The 14083-nt window shown below is 45.3% G+C and overlaps 1 protein-coding gene across 5 annotated transcripts in view; it reads left to right on the forward strand.

The window, feature by feature from the left end:
• coro1cb (coronin, actin binding protein, 1Cb) overlaps positions 1-14083 on the forward strand; it is a 200612-nt gene that overhangs the window by 162303 nt on the left and 24226 nt on the right. For all 5 annotated transcript variants that reach the window (XM_085961354.1, XM_085961358.1, XM_085961355.1 and 2 more), the window contains 2 exons: positions 5375-5556; positions 9790-9909. In XM_085961354.1, the coding sequence (XP_085817480.1) occupies positions 5375-5556; positions 9790-9909 (302 nt within the window). The remainder of the gene's footprint in view (positions 1-5374; positions 5557-9789; positions 9910-14083) is intronic.

Raw genomic sequence — 14083 nt, forward strand, 5'->3', positions numbered from 1 at the left:
TGCCTAAAGAGGGCACTCAGTGGCTTTAGCGCCACTGGCCACGCCTCCTGCGATATTTAGCGGGGCGCTAATGGCGGCGTTAGCCTGTAGCGCTGCGCCGCCACCGATGATGTCATCGGTGTGCGCAGCCCCCCGATCGTGATATTTGGTCGCGCCCACCTCTAACGCCGGTCGCAAATCGCGCTCGGTTCACGGGGCCTACCTGTGGCGGTAGTGGCGCAAATTAAGGTGGAGGTGCGGGGCGGCCATTTTTTCCGGTGGCCGCCTGCCAGCACCTCAGTCCCCGGCCTCCTGAACCCCCCCCCCCCATCCCGCACTTCTCGGTGCCGGGCTCTTTTGCCGGCACTCGCGATCGGTCATCACGCTGGTGCAGGCCCCTCCCCCTTAAGAAGGGGAGGAAGGCCCGCCACACACTGCGGCACGTTGCGCTGCGATATTCAGTTTCAGCGCCCCAAGAGGGACGCAGGGAGCCTCGAGCAGCGCCCCGCGTCCCTCTTGGGGCGCTCAAACTGAATTTCCGGCGGGCGCAACGGCTCCGTTCGCAGCGGTAATTCCGGCGCCCAGGCAAGCAATGGGGCGCCACCGAATTTCTAGGCCAGAGTGTCGTGTCTCTGAACTAATATTTTATCATTCCAAACTTGGGCTACAATTTGAGGAAACAATTCTTATGTAGAATTACATCGAATTTACAGCACAGAAACAGGCCATTCGGCCCAACTGGTCAATACCGGTGTTGATGCGACACACAAGCCTCCTCCCACCCGTCTTCATCTCGCCCTATCAGCATATCCTTCTATTTCTTTCTCCCTCATTAACTTATCTAGTTTTCCCTTTAAGCAATAAGGATCAAACCTCTTTTGACGTCGAGAGAAAAATTAATAATTCTTTTGGAAAACCATAAAATAAGAGACTGTTTTGCGCCTGGGACATCTCATCTAGCTTTAGTTTTCCCTCATTTTGTGGGTCTATTTTTCCATCTTGCAGCAAATGCCCTTTGAACAGACAGACAAACAAAGCAGTAACTCACAATTCTCATTAATAGTGCAGTTTAGTGTTTCTAGTAGAGACCCTTTGTCAACCCAACCTGTTATTTCTGACTAGGGATCTCCACCCAAGATAATAACCCAAGAATTTTGGATGCCATACATTCTAGTATTTTCTGGGGTTTTTTGAGTTTCCAGCGTTTTTTAAATTTCCATTTACAGCATCAGCTTGCTTATTCCACTAAGACATTTTTTTGTCCCTCTATGCTTCATTAAGAACCAGGCTCTCTACAATTACTTTTCTTGTGCCCAGTGCAAATGGTCATTCTGTAAGCAAGCCCTTGCTGTCTCTGAACCATAGCATGACCTCATGCACAAACTATCTGATAATGTAGTGTGCCCAGGTCGAACAATCAATCCCTTATGCTGCTGATTAACTGCCTCATAATTCTGGACTCTCCAACTGACAACACTGACACACCATATGATCTTGAGCTATAAATTATATGTTGGGTTTATTAGGTGATCAAATTAAACAAAATGAGAACAGAAACAGCAGTTTATCAGATTATGGTAATTACTCCTTGATTTCTTGTCAGTACATAGGAACAGGAGGCCATTCAGCCCCTCAAGCCTGTTCCGCCATTCAGTTAGATCATGCTGATCTGTAGCTTAACTCCATCTACTTGCCTTAGTTCTGTAACCCTTAATACCTCAACAGTTTTTTTGGGGGGTGGCAGGGGAGAGGAGAGAGAGAGAGTTCCAGATTTCCACTACCCTTTGTGTGAAGAAGTGCTTTCTGACATCACCCCTGAATGGCCCAGCTCTAATATTAAGGTTCTCCACCCTTGTTCTGGACTCCACCACCAGAGGAAATAGTTTTTCTCTCTCTACCCTATAAAATCCTTCAATCATAAACACCTCAGTTAGCTCACCCTTTAATCTTCTACACTCAAAGGAATACAAGCCTAGTCTATGCAACCAGCCTTCATAATTTAACCCTTTTAGTCCCGTTATCATTCTGGTTAATTCTGTGTCAGTTGTAGCTCAGTGGGTAGCACACTCTCCTCGGAGTCAGAAGGTTGTGGGTTCAAGTTCCACTCCAGGGACTTGAGCACAAAGCTAGGCTGACACTCCAGTACAGTGCTGAGGGAGTGCTGCACTGTCGGAGGTGCCGTCTTTCGAATGAGACATTAAACCAAGGCCCCGTCTCTGCTCTCGGGTGGACATAAAAGATCCCATGGCACTATTTCAAAGAAGAGCAGGGGAGTTATCCCTGGTGTCCTGGCCAATATTTATCCCTCAATCAACATCACTAAAACAGATTATCTGGTCATTTTCACATTGCTGTTTGTGGGAGCTTGCTGTGCGCAAATTTGCTGCTGCGTTTCCTACATTACAACAGTGACTACAGTCCAAAAAGTACTTCATTGGCTGTAAGGCGCTTTGAGACATCCGGTGGTCATGAAAGGCGCTATATAAATACAAGTCTTTCTTTAAATCAGTGCTGCAACTCCTTCAAGGCCAATGTATTCTTCCTGAGGTGCGGTGCCTAAGACTGAATGCAGTACTCTAGCTGGTGTCTAACCAGAGCTCTGTGCAGCCGTAACTTGTATTCCAGCCCTCTTGCAATAAAATCCAACATTGCATTAACCTTTTTTTTGTACCTGTCCACTAGCTCTTGGCGATTTCTGTACTTGGACACTTAAAAACTCTGTTCATGCACAGTTTCTAGCTTCTCGCCATTTTGAAAATACTCTGATCTATCTTTCTTTGGAGCCAAAGTGGATGACCTCGCACTTTTCCACATTAAACTCCATCTGCCACAGTATTGCCCACTCAGCTAATCTATCACTGTCCCTTTGCAACTTCCTGCTTCCAATAACTTGGTGTTGTCAGCATACTTAGATATACGTTTCTCTATTCCTTCATCCAAGTCATTTATAAATATAGTGAAAAACTGAGGCCCTACACAGATCCCTGGGGGAACACCACTAATCACATCCTGCCAGTTTGAGTACCCATTATCCCTACTCTGTCTCCTACCTCCTAACCAATTCCCTATCCAAGCCAACAGGTTGCCTCCAATCCCTTGCGCTCTCATTATTGTTAACAGTCTCTTATTGAATGCCTTCTGGAAGTCCATATAAATAAACTCAATAGACACTCCCTTATCTACCATGTTTGTTACCACCTCAAAAAAATTCAACTAGATTCGTTAGACATGACATACCCATTCCAAATCCATGCTGGCTCTCTGATCAGCTCATAATTGTCTAAATGCTTTGTCACACTGTCCCTAATGAGAGATTCTAGTAACTCCCCCCCCCCCCCCCCCCACAAACGTTAGACTAATAGGCCTATAATTTCCTAGTGTAACTCTAGTACTTCAAACCCATTTCAAAAAATGAGAAATGTCTCTAAATGTCATGCAACTTTGGTATTCTCTGAACTTGGAATACACTTCCACAAAGTTTTCTGTAAACTTGGTTATCCACAAAGCGCTTTACTCTGCTCTGTCCTGCCATAGCCTGACCTGAACTATCAAAGTGGACAGTTCTGAAACCTATATCCTTTTGTAATCTACAAGTCATTTCCTTTAAGTAACTCACGGCAACCAGTTTTATAAGTTTAATTGCTAGCCAGTCAAACAAGATGACAGGCTAACCATCTGCCAGAATCCCTAGACAGGTGACTGTGTATAGATAGAAAGAAGAGCCCTGGCAGAACAAAAACATTTAACCAAATACCAGCATACTTTGGAACATTTTGTTTCCTCACCATCTTGTAGTTGGCTTTGACTGAGTCAAATGCAATGGCTTTTTAAAAATAATTATGTTTTGACTATTTTCAACTTAAAGCCACAGTGAAAGGAAAAAGTAATAAATCATAGACAAAATACTTTGTTTTAATCATGTTCTAGTCTTGTAACAATGACATGACTATTTATGGTAAGAATGTAACTTGGATATGGAACCCCCACAAAAGATCCATTATAAAAAAAGTGCATTGGATGAATATAGTCTTGGCTGGCCAAAACTAAGTCTTGGATCTACTTCCTCTGTTGTTGTATTTGAAGCTGTTACAGTCAATTGGCTGAAATGAAGCAGCACCAAATCACACCTGGGCAGGTAAACAGCCTACCAATGCACAAGTAGCATCTTTCTGAGGGGCGGACAGCTTTTTAATAAAGCAGACCAACTTCCCTGCGCAATGGCAATTAATCCCTAATTGACCTCAGAACATGTCTATTGTATCACTTCTCCACAAGGGGAGGTTCCGAGCAGGTAGAATCATATGTGTGCACTTTGTGGCGTTAAATGAACAAGTAAGGTTATACAATGCTTCATCCATTGTGTGTTTGGAAAGAATCAAGACTTTCAACACTCCTTACTTGTACAACACAACGTACAATATATAATACTCCTGTTATTATAAGTCGCTTGTCCTCTGCCATGGGAGATTTGCTTTTGCATGGGTATGCGTATCTTAAAATAGCAACACTGTGCACTTCCTGTATGCAAAACCTTACTTCCTCAAGTTTTTGTTACACTTCTGTCAACTTTTCCATTATAAATTCTTATGTCCATATTTGCAATCTGAACTACCTATATAAGCTGGTCACACAGTAATTGTACATCATGGATGATCAGCCATGATCTCATTGAATGGCGAAGCAGGCGCGAGGGGCCAAATGGCCTACTCCTGCTCCTATCTTCTATGTTTCTATGTTTACCCTCCCGGGGCAGTGGCCCCTTAATTTGGAGTTTCCCAGCTCCTCCGCCTGTACTACCAAGAAACTCCCATGCTCCAGTCGTCTCTGCTGCCCAACTTGCTGTAAATTTTCCTTAATCTTTCTGGATAATATAAAATTAAAAATAAGGATTGAATACATGACTTTAGAATGGGAACTGGATGATCCTGTTTATCCTGGTCCAGCTATCCTCCTCTCTAATTCTGCTTTACCTCAAGACTGCACTTGGCCTTGACTCCGTGTGTCTCACCATGGAAGACTGACTATATATCAGATCTCTGATCAAATGATTTGATTGTAAACGGTGCGAAAATGAGACACTAAAGCACTTAATTTCTGATATTGCAAATTTTCAGTTAATCTAATGGGAAATAAGCTAAGTATAATGGCATTAAAATGCAGATTTGATTTTGGAAAGTGCTCACTCTTCCCTGAGGGTTGTGTTGAAGGGTTACTTTGATTGTGAAACTGGGTTGCAGGGATGGTCTGACTCGCAGCATGGATACCTACTTGTACCTACTCAAGTACTTCATTGGCTGTAAAGCGCTTTGGGACGCCCTGACGCCCTGAGGTCATGATAGGCGCTACATAAATTCAAGTCTTTTTACTCATGCGATCTGTGTCCTTTGCTGTTTAGGGTGCGACAGTATAATAATCATCTGGAATGTGGGAACCGGTGAGTCCATGATCACGCTCGATGAGATGCACCCAGACCTGATCTTTAACACATGCTGGAACCGTAACGGCAGCCTGATCTGCACGACATGCAAGGACAAGAAACTGAGGGTGATCGACCCACGGAAAGAGGAGATTATTGCTGTGAGTGCTTTCATATTCCCTTCAGTAAAAGTCCCGCGGGGTTCAATGCTTGGGAGACGGCACAAGTTGAATCCGATGTAAGCAATAACTAAACTTCTGTAACAAGAAGTACATCGAATTAAACTGCAACACTTCGTGTTCGAGAGAAAAACATTTTACGGCTGATTAGGGAACGGTAGCATAGTGGTTATGTTACTGGGCTAGTAATCCAGAGGCCTGGACTAATGATCCGGAGTTCAAATCCCATCACTGCAGCTGGGGAATTTACATTCAGTTAATTAAATAATTCTGGAATTAAAAAGCCAGTATCAGTAATGGTGACCATGAAACTATCGGATTATCATAAAAACCCATCTAGTTCACTAATGTCCTTTAGAGAAGGAAATCTGCCATCCTTACCTGGTCTGGCCTACATGTGACTCCAGACCCACAGAATGTGGTTGACTCTTAACTGCCCTCTGAAATGGCCTAGCAAGCCACTCAGTTGTAACAAACCACTACGAGAAACAATAATAAGAATAAAACTGTACGGACCACCCGGCATCGACCTAGGCACTGGCTTCGGACACTACAACAGCACACTAACATCTGAGGACCTGTACCAAAATTGGGAGAACTGTCCCACAGACTAGTCAAGCAACAGCCTGACATAGTCATACTCACAGAATCATACCTTTCAGCCAATGTCCCAAACTCCTCCATCACCATCCCTGGGTATGTCCTGTCCCACCGGCAGGGCAGACCCACCAAGGGTGGTGGCACAGTGGTATATACAGTCGAGAAGGAGTGGCCCTGGGAGTCCTCAACATTGACTCCGGACCCCGTGATCTTGTGGCTTCAGGTCAAGCATGGGCAAGGAAACCTCCTGCTGATTACCACCTACCGCCCTCCCTCAGCTGATGGATCAGTCCTCCTCCATGTTGAACACCACTTGGCAGAAGCACTGAGGGTAGCAAGGGCATAGAATATACTCTAGGTGAGGGACTCCAATGTCCATCAAGAGTGGCTCGGTAGCACCAGTACTGGCCGAGTCCTGAAGGACATAACTGCCAGACTGGGCCTGCGACAGGTGGTGAGAAACAACACAAGGGAAAAACCTACTTAACCTTGTCCTCGCCAATCTAGCTGTCACAGAATCATCTGTCCATGACAGTTTTGGTAGCAGTGACTGCCGCACAGTCCTTGTGGAGACAAAGTCCCGTCTTCACACTGAGGACACCCTCCATCGTGTTGTGTGGCACTACCACCGTGCTAAATGGGATAGATTCAGAATAGGTCTAGCAGCTCAAAACTGGGCATCCATGAGGCGCTGTGGGCCATCGGCGGCAGCAGCAGAATTATATTCCACCCGTCTGTAACCTCATGGCCCAGCATATCCCTCGCTCTACCATTACCATCAAGCCAGGGGACCAACCCTGGTTCAATGAAGAGTGTAGAAGAGCATGGCAGGAGCAGCACCAGGCGTACCTAAAAAGGAGTTGCCAACCTGGGGAAGCTGCAACATAGGACTACATGCATGCTAAACAGCTGAAGCAGCATGCTATAGACAGAGCTAAGCGATCCAACAATCAACGGATCAGATCAAAGCTCTGCAGTCCTGCCACATCCAGTCAGGAATGGTGGTGGATAATTAAACAACCAGGAGGAGGCTTCATGAATATCCCCATCCTCAATGATGCCGGAGCCCAGCACGCGAGTACAAAAGACAAGGCTGAAGCGTTTGCAACCATCTTCAGCCAGAAGTACAGAGTGGATGATCCATATCGGCCACCTCCTGACGTCCCCACTATCAGCCAATTAAATTCACTCCACATGATATCAAGAAACAGCTGAGCGCACTGGATACAGTAAAGGCTATGGGCCCCGACAACATCCAGGCTCTTGTGCTGAAGACTTGTGCTCCAGAACTAGCCGCACCTCTAGCCAAGCTATTGCAATACAGCGACAACACTGGCATCTATCCGACAATGTGGAAAACTGCCCAGGTATGTCCTGTCCACAAAAAGCAGGACAAATCCAATTCGGCCAATTTACTGCCCCATCGGTCTACTTTCAATCATCAGCAAAGTGATGGAAGGTGTCGTCGACAGTGCTATCAAGCAGCACTTGCTCACCAATAACCTGCTCACTGATGCCCAGTTTGGGTTCCACCAGGACCTCTCTGCTCCAGACCTCATTACAGCCTTGGTCCAAACATGGACAAAGGAGCTGAATTTCAGAGGTGAGGCGAGAGTGACTGCCCTTGACATCAAGGCAGCATTTAACCGAGTGTGACATCAAAGAGCTCTTGTAAAATTGCAAGTCAATGGGAATCGGGGAAAACTCTCCGCTAGCTGTAGCCATACCTAGCACAAAGGAAGATGGTTGTGGTTGTTGGAGGTCAATCATCTCAGCCCCAGGACATCGCTGCAGGAGTTCCTCAGGGCAGTGTCCTAGGCACAGCCATCTTCAGCTGCTTCATCAATGACTTTCCCTCCATCATAAGGTCAGAAGTGTGGATGTTCACTGATGATTGCGCAGTATTCAGTTCCATTCACAACTCCTCAGAAAATGAAGCATTCCATGCCCACATGCAGCAAGACCTGGACGACATTCAGGCTTGGGCTGATAAGTGGCAGGTAACATTCACGCCACACAAGTGCCAGGCAATGACTATCTCTAACAAGCGAGAGTCTAACCACCTCCCCTTGACATTCAGTGGCATTATCATCAGATCCTCCGCCATCAGCAACCTGGGGCTCACCATTGACAAGAAACTTAACTGGACCAGCCACACATGTGGCAACAAGATCAGGTCAGAGGCTAGGAATTCTGTGGTGAGTGTCTCACATCCTGACTCCCCAAAGCCTTTCCACCATCTACAAGGCACAAGTTGGGAGTGTGATGATGAGTGGAGCTGCAACAACACTCAAGAAGCTCGACACTATCCAGGACAAAGCAGCCTGCTTGATTGGCACCCCATCCACCACCTTAAACATTCACTCTCTCTACCACCTCCGTACCGTGGCTGCAGTGTGTACCATCTGCAGGATGCACTGCAGCAACTTGCCAAGGCTTCTTCGACAGCACCTCCCAAACTTGCGATCACCTAGAAGGACTTGGGCAGTAGGCGCATGGGACCACCACCTCCAAGTCACACACCAACCTGTCTTGGAAATATATCGCCGCTGAGTCAAAATCCTGGAAGTCCCTCCCTAACAGCACTGTTAGGTGTACCTTCGCCACACGGACTGCAGTGGTTCAAGAAGACAGCTCACCACCACCTTCTCCGAGGGCAATTAAGGATGGGCAATAAATGCCGGCCTTGCCAGCGATGCCCACATCCTGGGATGAATTTTTTTTTTTAAAGTTGAGAAAGGCATAAGAAAAGCCTGGGTACATGAAATAGCAGTGATTCGGTGTTTTAAATGTCTGAAGATTAGAAGAACAGCAAACTGAGGGAGCTAAGGAGAATCCATAGTTTTGAGTGCGTTTGATACATGGCATGAGCTCTGATTTCAATACAGTGAGAATGTAAGGAGGAGAAAGGAGATGTAGGGAGGAGAGAGCATGTAGGATGGAGTATTTGGAATGAGAGAAAATCTCGGGCCAGTAAGCGAGTGTTAGAGTTTCAATAAAAATTAAGGTTACAATCGTGGAGGAAGTGTTGAGGTTTGACCTAAGCGAGTGGTTGCCAATCAGATGAACCTTTTCTTGTATCCTGTCTAGGAGTGTGAAATCCGTGTTCAAGACATGGATGGCCATGGGCTTTAAGAGTTAAAAATCTTTAGCATGAAAAAAAGAAGCCAGATTGTGAAGACAGCAATGGAGATGATGTGTGAATTCCATTATTAGAGGAGATGGGCCAAGATTATCAGGGCTCGTTCTATAAGTACAAACTGGTAACCATTGATTAGACCTGTAAGAGACTTGAGTAATTGTAAATTCATGTGATGATGATTGGGGGAGGGAGGAGGGTAGAAGAGAAATGTCCATCTGCAGCCACTGTGTATACAGACTGGCACAAAGATGTACATGGGAGAGAGGGGAGGGCTGTGTTGTAACTGCAGGAGAAATCTTTCCTGTTGATTTTGGAAACCAAAGATCTCTGATTTTTGATCAGCGTGCAGTTGAAAGAATGTATCTGGATTTCAAACATGTATAATGTAGTAAGGAATTGTTTGCTTTTATTTTCCATTGAAATGAAAGATCTTTTAAATGTTCTTCCTTTCCCTGAATGCTGAATAAATCCAGGAGAAGGAAAAAGCTCACGAGGGAGCACGGCCCATGAGAGCGGTGTTCTTGGCGAATGGCAACATCTTCACCACTGGTTTCAGCCGCATGAGCGAACGGCAGCTCGCATTGTGGAATCCGGTGAGTATGGGGAAGGGGGGGAAAGAGAGGAGTCCATTTGCTCTTGGTAAGCAATTTTTCTAAAGTACTTCCCAGTTAAGTTCTACCTGTTGCCACATGCTAGTTGAGCGAATATTCGGTTAAAACTTTTCTTCTGAAGTAGAATAAAATGACGCAGAGCTGCATTGTTTGGAAAATGGAGAACGTTTGCCAAACATCATCTCCCTCAAAGACAGAGCCCCTCTAACAGGGTGTGCAATCTTAACCTGTGAATCAGATGATCAGAGCTTTACATACTGAGTTAATGTTAGCGTGACATATTGTGAAGTACATTGTGCCTCAGTAGTTGGTTCCCTGCTACAGCTTGGGTACTGTTGCCTTGGGACCTCTAGTGGTAGAATTGTGGGACTGCAGTATTGAACAGTTTGGCACTGCCAGAGGAAGGAAAGGTTAGGGAAGTGCTTGTTGCTCAGACTGCTCCCCATTATATAGTTGAAAAATATGGTTTGTCTTATTTTAAAATGTCTGATTTAAAAGATTTTTTTTTAAATGACCCTAACTGACGCCCATGATGTTGAATCACTTTGTTTGCATCTAGACCACTCCAGTGATGTCACTGATATACCCGAGTGGCTCCATTGACTCTACAAGAGGCTGAATCTTGCCTGATCTATTGCTGCCTAACCCTGAGGTTGGGGGGGGGGGGGGGGGGCAGGAAAGCTCCACCAGTTGGTAGTTTAGTTTAAAAGCTGATGTCACAGAATTTTTAATTTTGATTTGCCTGTAATCTTACTCCATGCATTAAATCCTTGCGTCAGTGTACCCAATCCCCATTTTTTTTTTTCCGAACTCTAGTCTGCCTTCTTGCACACACAGACAGTAGTGGACAACATACGCAGTGAATGAAATGTTCACGCTATTTGTTTGACCAAGTAGCTTGTTAGTGTTTGTAATCGGGTAAGCTCTGCCTTTCACTCTACGCACACCCACCACCAGTGCAAGTTTCATACACGGCTGCCTAGTCGAGAGTGCGGATAGATGTGTGAGAGCTCTGAAATCCCACCAACATTTTAAGGATATGCTTCAACGATGTATTTGACCTGAACATTTTAAAGTTGACAAGCTGGGGTTGTTCTCCTTAGAGCAGCGAAGGTTAAGAGGAGATTTGATAGAGGTGTTCAAAATCATGAACAGTTTTGATGAGAGTAAATAAGGAGAAACTGTTTCCAGTGGCAGAAGAGTCAGTAACCAAAGGACACAGATTTATCCACGGTGTCCTGGCCAATATTTATCCCTCAACCAACATGACAAAAAAAACATGATCTGGTCATTATCACATTGCTGTTTGTGGGAGCTTGCTGTGTGCAAATTGGCTGCCGTGTTTCCTACACTACAACAGTGACTACACTTCAGGGCTGCTTCATTGGCTGTGAGGCGCTTTGAGACGTCCGTGGCCGTGAAAGGTGCTTGCAGGTCGGTCTTTTATTGGCAAAAGAACCAGATACAACATGAGGAAAACATTTTTTTTTTCACACAGCGAGTTGTTGGGATCTGGAATACACTGCCTGAAAGGGAGGTGGAAGTAGATTGAATAATAACATTCAAAAGGGAAGTGAATAAATACCTGAAGGAAAAGAATTTACAGGGCTTTGGGGAAAGAGCAGGGGAGTGGGATTAATTGGATAGCTTTACCAAAGAGCCAGCACAGGCACGCTGGGCCGAGTGGGCTCCTCCTGTGCTGTATCATTCTCTTACTGTATTATTCTGTGTGGCCTTTACTCTGAGCAGTGTTGTGGAGCTTTCAATTGAAGCCCAAGTCCTGAGACTGGCTGCTCTTGGACTCTGCTCTGGCTTCAGAGTCTGCACTTCTCTCTCTTGTAATCTGATAACTGCCAGCGCAGCATTGCCATAAATCATTGTGGCATTGCAAGTTCAGATGCATCCTGTCGATCTGCTTGGAATTACATATTTCACTGGCCTCCTATCTTTTGGAGCCTCCCTGTGGCTGACTTGGGAAGAGGAGCTGCTTCTGTTACTAAGATTTGAAAGCAGCGGGTCAGATATCCAGCACCTTGCATGACAGAATGGTGGGACTTGGGTTCCCCCCCCCCCGCTTCCCTCCTCCCACACAGCCCCCAGGTCACCCCACGTCCTGAGCTCTGGATCCTTTAGTGAAGTGCTCGCTCCTTGTTTGTGGAATCGGGGATGTTCTGTTTTTAAGCGATTGGTGTTTTTGTTTGAATTAGTTTGTCTTTATGAAAAGAAAAAGAAAGACTTGCGTTTATATAGCGCCTTTCACAACCACAGGACGTCTCAAAGCTCTTTACAGCCAATGAAGTATCTTTGCAGTGTCATCACTGTTGTAATGAAGGAAACATTATTGAGATTTGCAGAAATGGTAAAATCTGTCCCTTTTTTTTGAAAACTGGGATCGCGACAGGCAAGTGATGCAACTCATTGGGATATGCAGTGCCAAGAATTGTTCATGGTGGAGCCCTGTGATAGGAAATGCTCCGGGCATTGCTGCACGCTTTGAATCATTTAAAACCAGTCGAAAGGAATGGTAGTCCTGAATGGAGTGGTTTAGGTATTGAGTTAAATTGCAATTATTGAAGTTCCAGTACAGCCTTTGAAGATAATACATAGAAATATCTAAGTTGCAACATGGAAGCAAGCCACTTGGCTCAACCAGTGGGTGTTGCTGTTTACCCTTCACAGAAGGGAATCGTCCTAATCGCATTTACCCGCCCTGTCCCCATCTTATCCCTTTTCCTTTTCTTTCATCCACCTACCCAATCTAATCTTGAATATTGGCATGGTTTCTGCCTCAAATCCTCACCCTGGGATTGAATGCCATTGTTCCACAATGCTGTGTGGAAAGACTATTTTCTTGCTCTGTGTTCTAAAACTCTTGCATTTAATCCTGTACCTATGGCCCCTCATTCTAGCCCTTCCAATGACTGGAAACAGTCAGTGTCAGAGTAGCAGTGCTACCACTGAGCCAAGTGACATCTTACAAAAAAAAAAAAAAAAACTAGGCTCAAACATTTTCCTGGGAAAAGACTTAGCTGAGCTTTTTGTTACAGCTGGAATGCTGTGTACAGTTCTGGTCACTGCATTACAGGAAAGATGTGATTGCACTAGAGAGGGCGCAGAGGAGATTTACAAGGATGTTGCTGGGAGTAGAGAATCTTAGCTATGAGGAAAGGTTGGATAGGCTGGGGTTGTTTTCTTTGGAACAGAGGAGGCTGAGGGGAGACCTAATTGAGGTGTATAAAATGGTGAAGGGTGTAGATAGAGTGAATAGGAAGGACCTATTTCCCTTAGCAATACCTAAACCGCCCCCCACACTCACTCTGCTTAACCTGTTGCCATGAGAGGTGCTGAACGAAGACCAGGAATTGATTCAGAGGGACGGAGGGAGAGCACACTGTTTGGCTCATGCTATAGGACACTGGCGGGGCAAAGGAGGATAAATACCCTAAAATATTGAGTGAAAGGGAAGCACCAGTTGTATGTGGACAATTGAAACACTGAAAGCCAGAACAGCTCTGAAAATCCGGGAAACCATGGTAACGTTTCCCAGTCGTCTGACCCTGTGACAGTCTTCGGAGAGGTGATATTTAGGATGCAATTCTAATCCTTTACTTTAAATGCCCTTAGGTGACCCAGGTGTAATTTTGCTTTAAGGAAAAGACATCGACTTCAAAATAAAAATACCTTCTGAAAATATTAATTCCTCACCAATGTATTCATAGAATCGAAGAAATTTACAACACTGAAGGAGGCCATTCGGCCCATCGTTTCTGTGCCGGCTGAAAAGATCTCTCCGGCCTAATCCCACTTTTTAGCTCTTGGTCTGTAACCCTGTAGGCCACGGCACTTCAAGTGCATATCCAAGTACTTATAACATGTGACGAGGGTTTCTGCCTCTACCACCCTTTCAGGCAGTGAGTTCCAGAACCCCACCACCCTCTGGGTGAAAAAAATTCTCTTCAACTCCCCTGTAATCCTTCTACCAATTACTTTATTGACCTCTCAGCTAAGGGAAATAGGTCCTTCCTATCCATTCTATCTGCACCCTTCATAATTTTATACACCTCAATTAGGTCTCCCCTCGGCCTCCTCTGTTTCAAAGAAAACAACCCCAGCCTATCCAATCTTTCCTCATAGCTAAAATTCTCCAGTCCTGGCA

This window comes from Somniosus microcephalus, chromosome 19 (genome assembly GCF_052327205.1).
Source record: "Somniosus microcephalus isolate GS21.2 chromosome 19, FLI_Smic_1.0, whole genome shotgun sequence".
Lineage (NCBI taxonomy): Eukaryota > Metazoa > Chordata > Chondrichthyes > Squaliformes > Somniosidae > Somniosus > Somniosus microcephalus.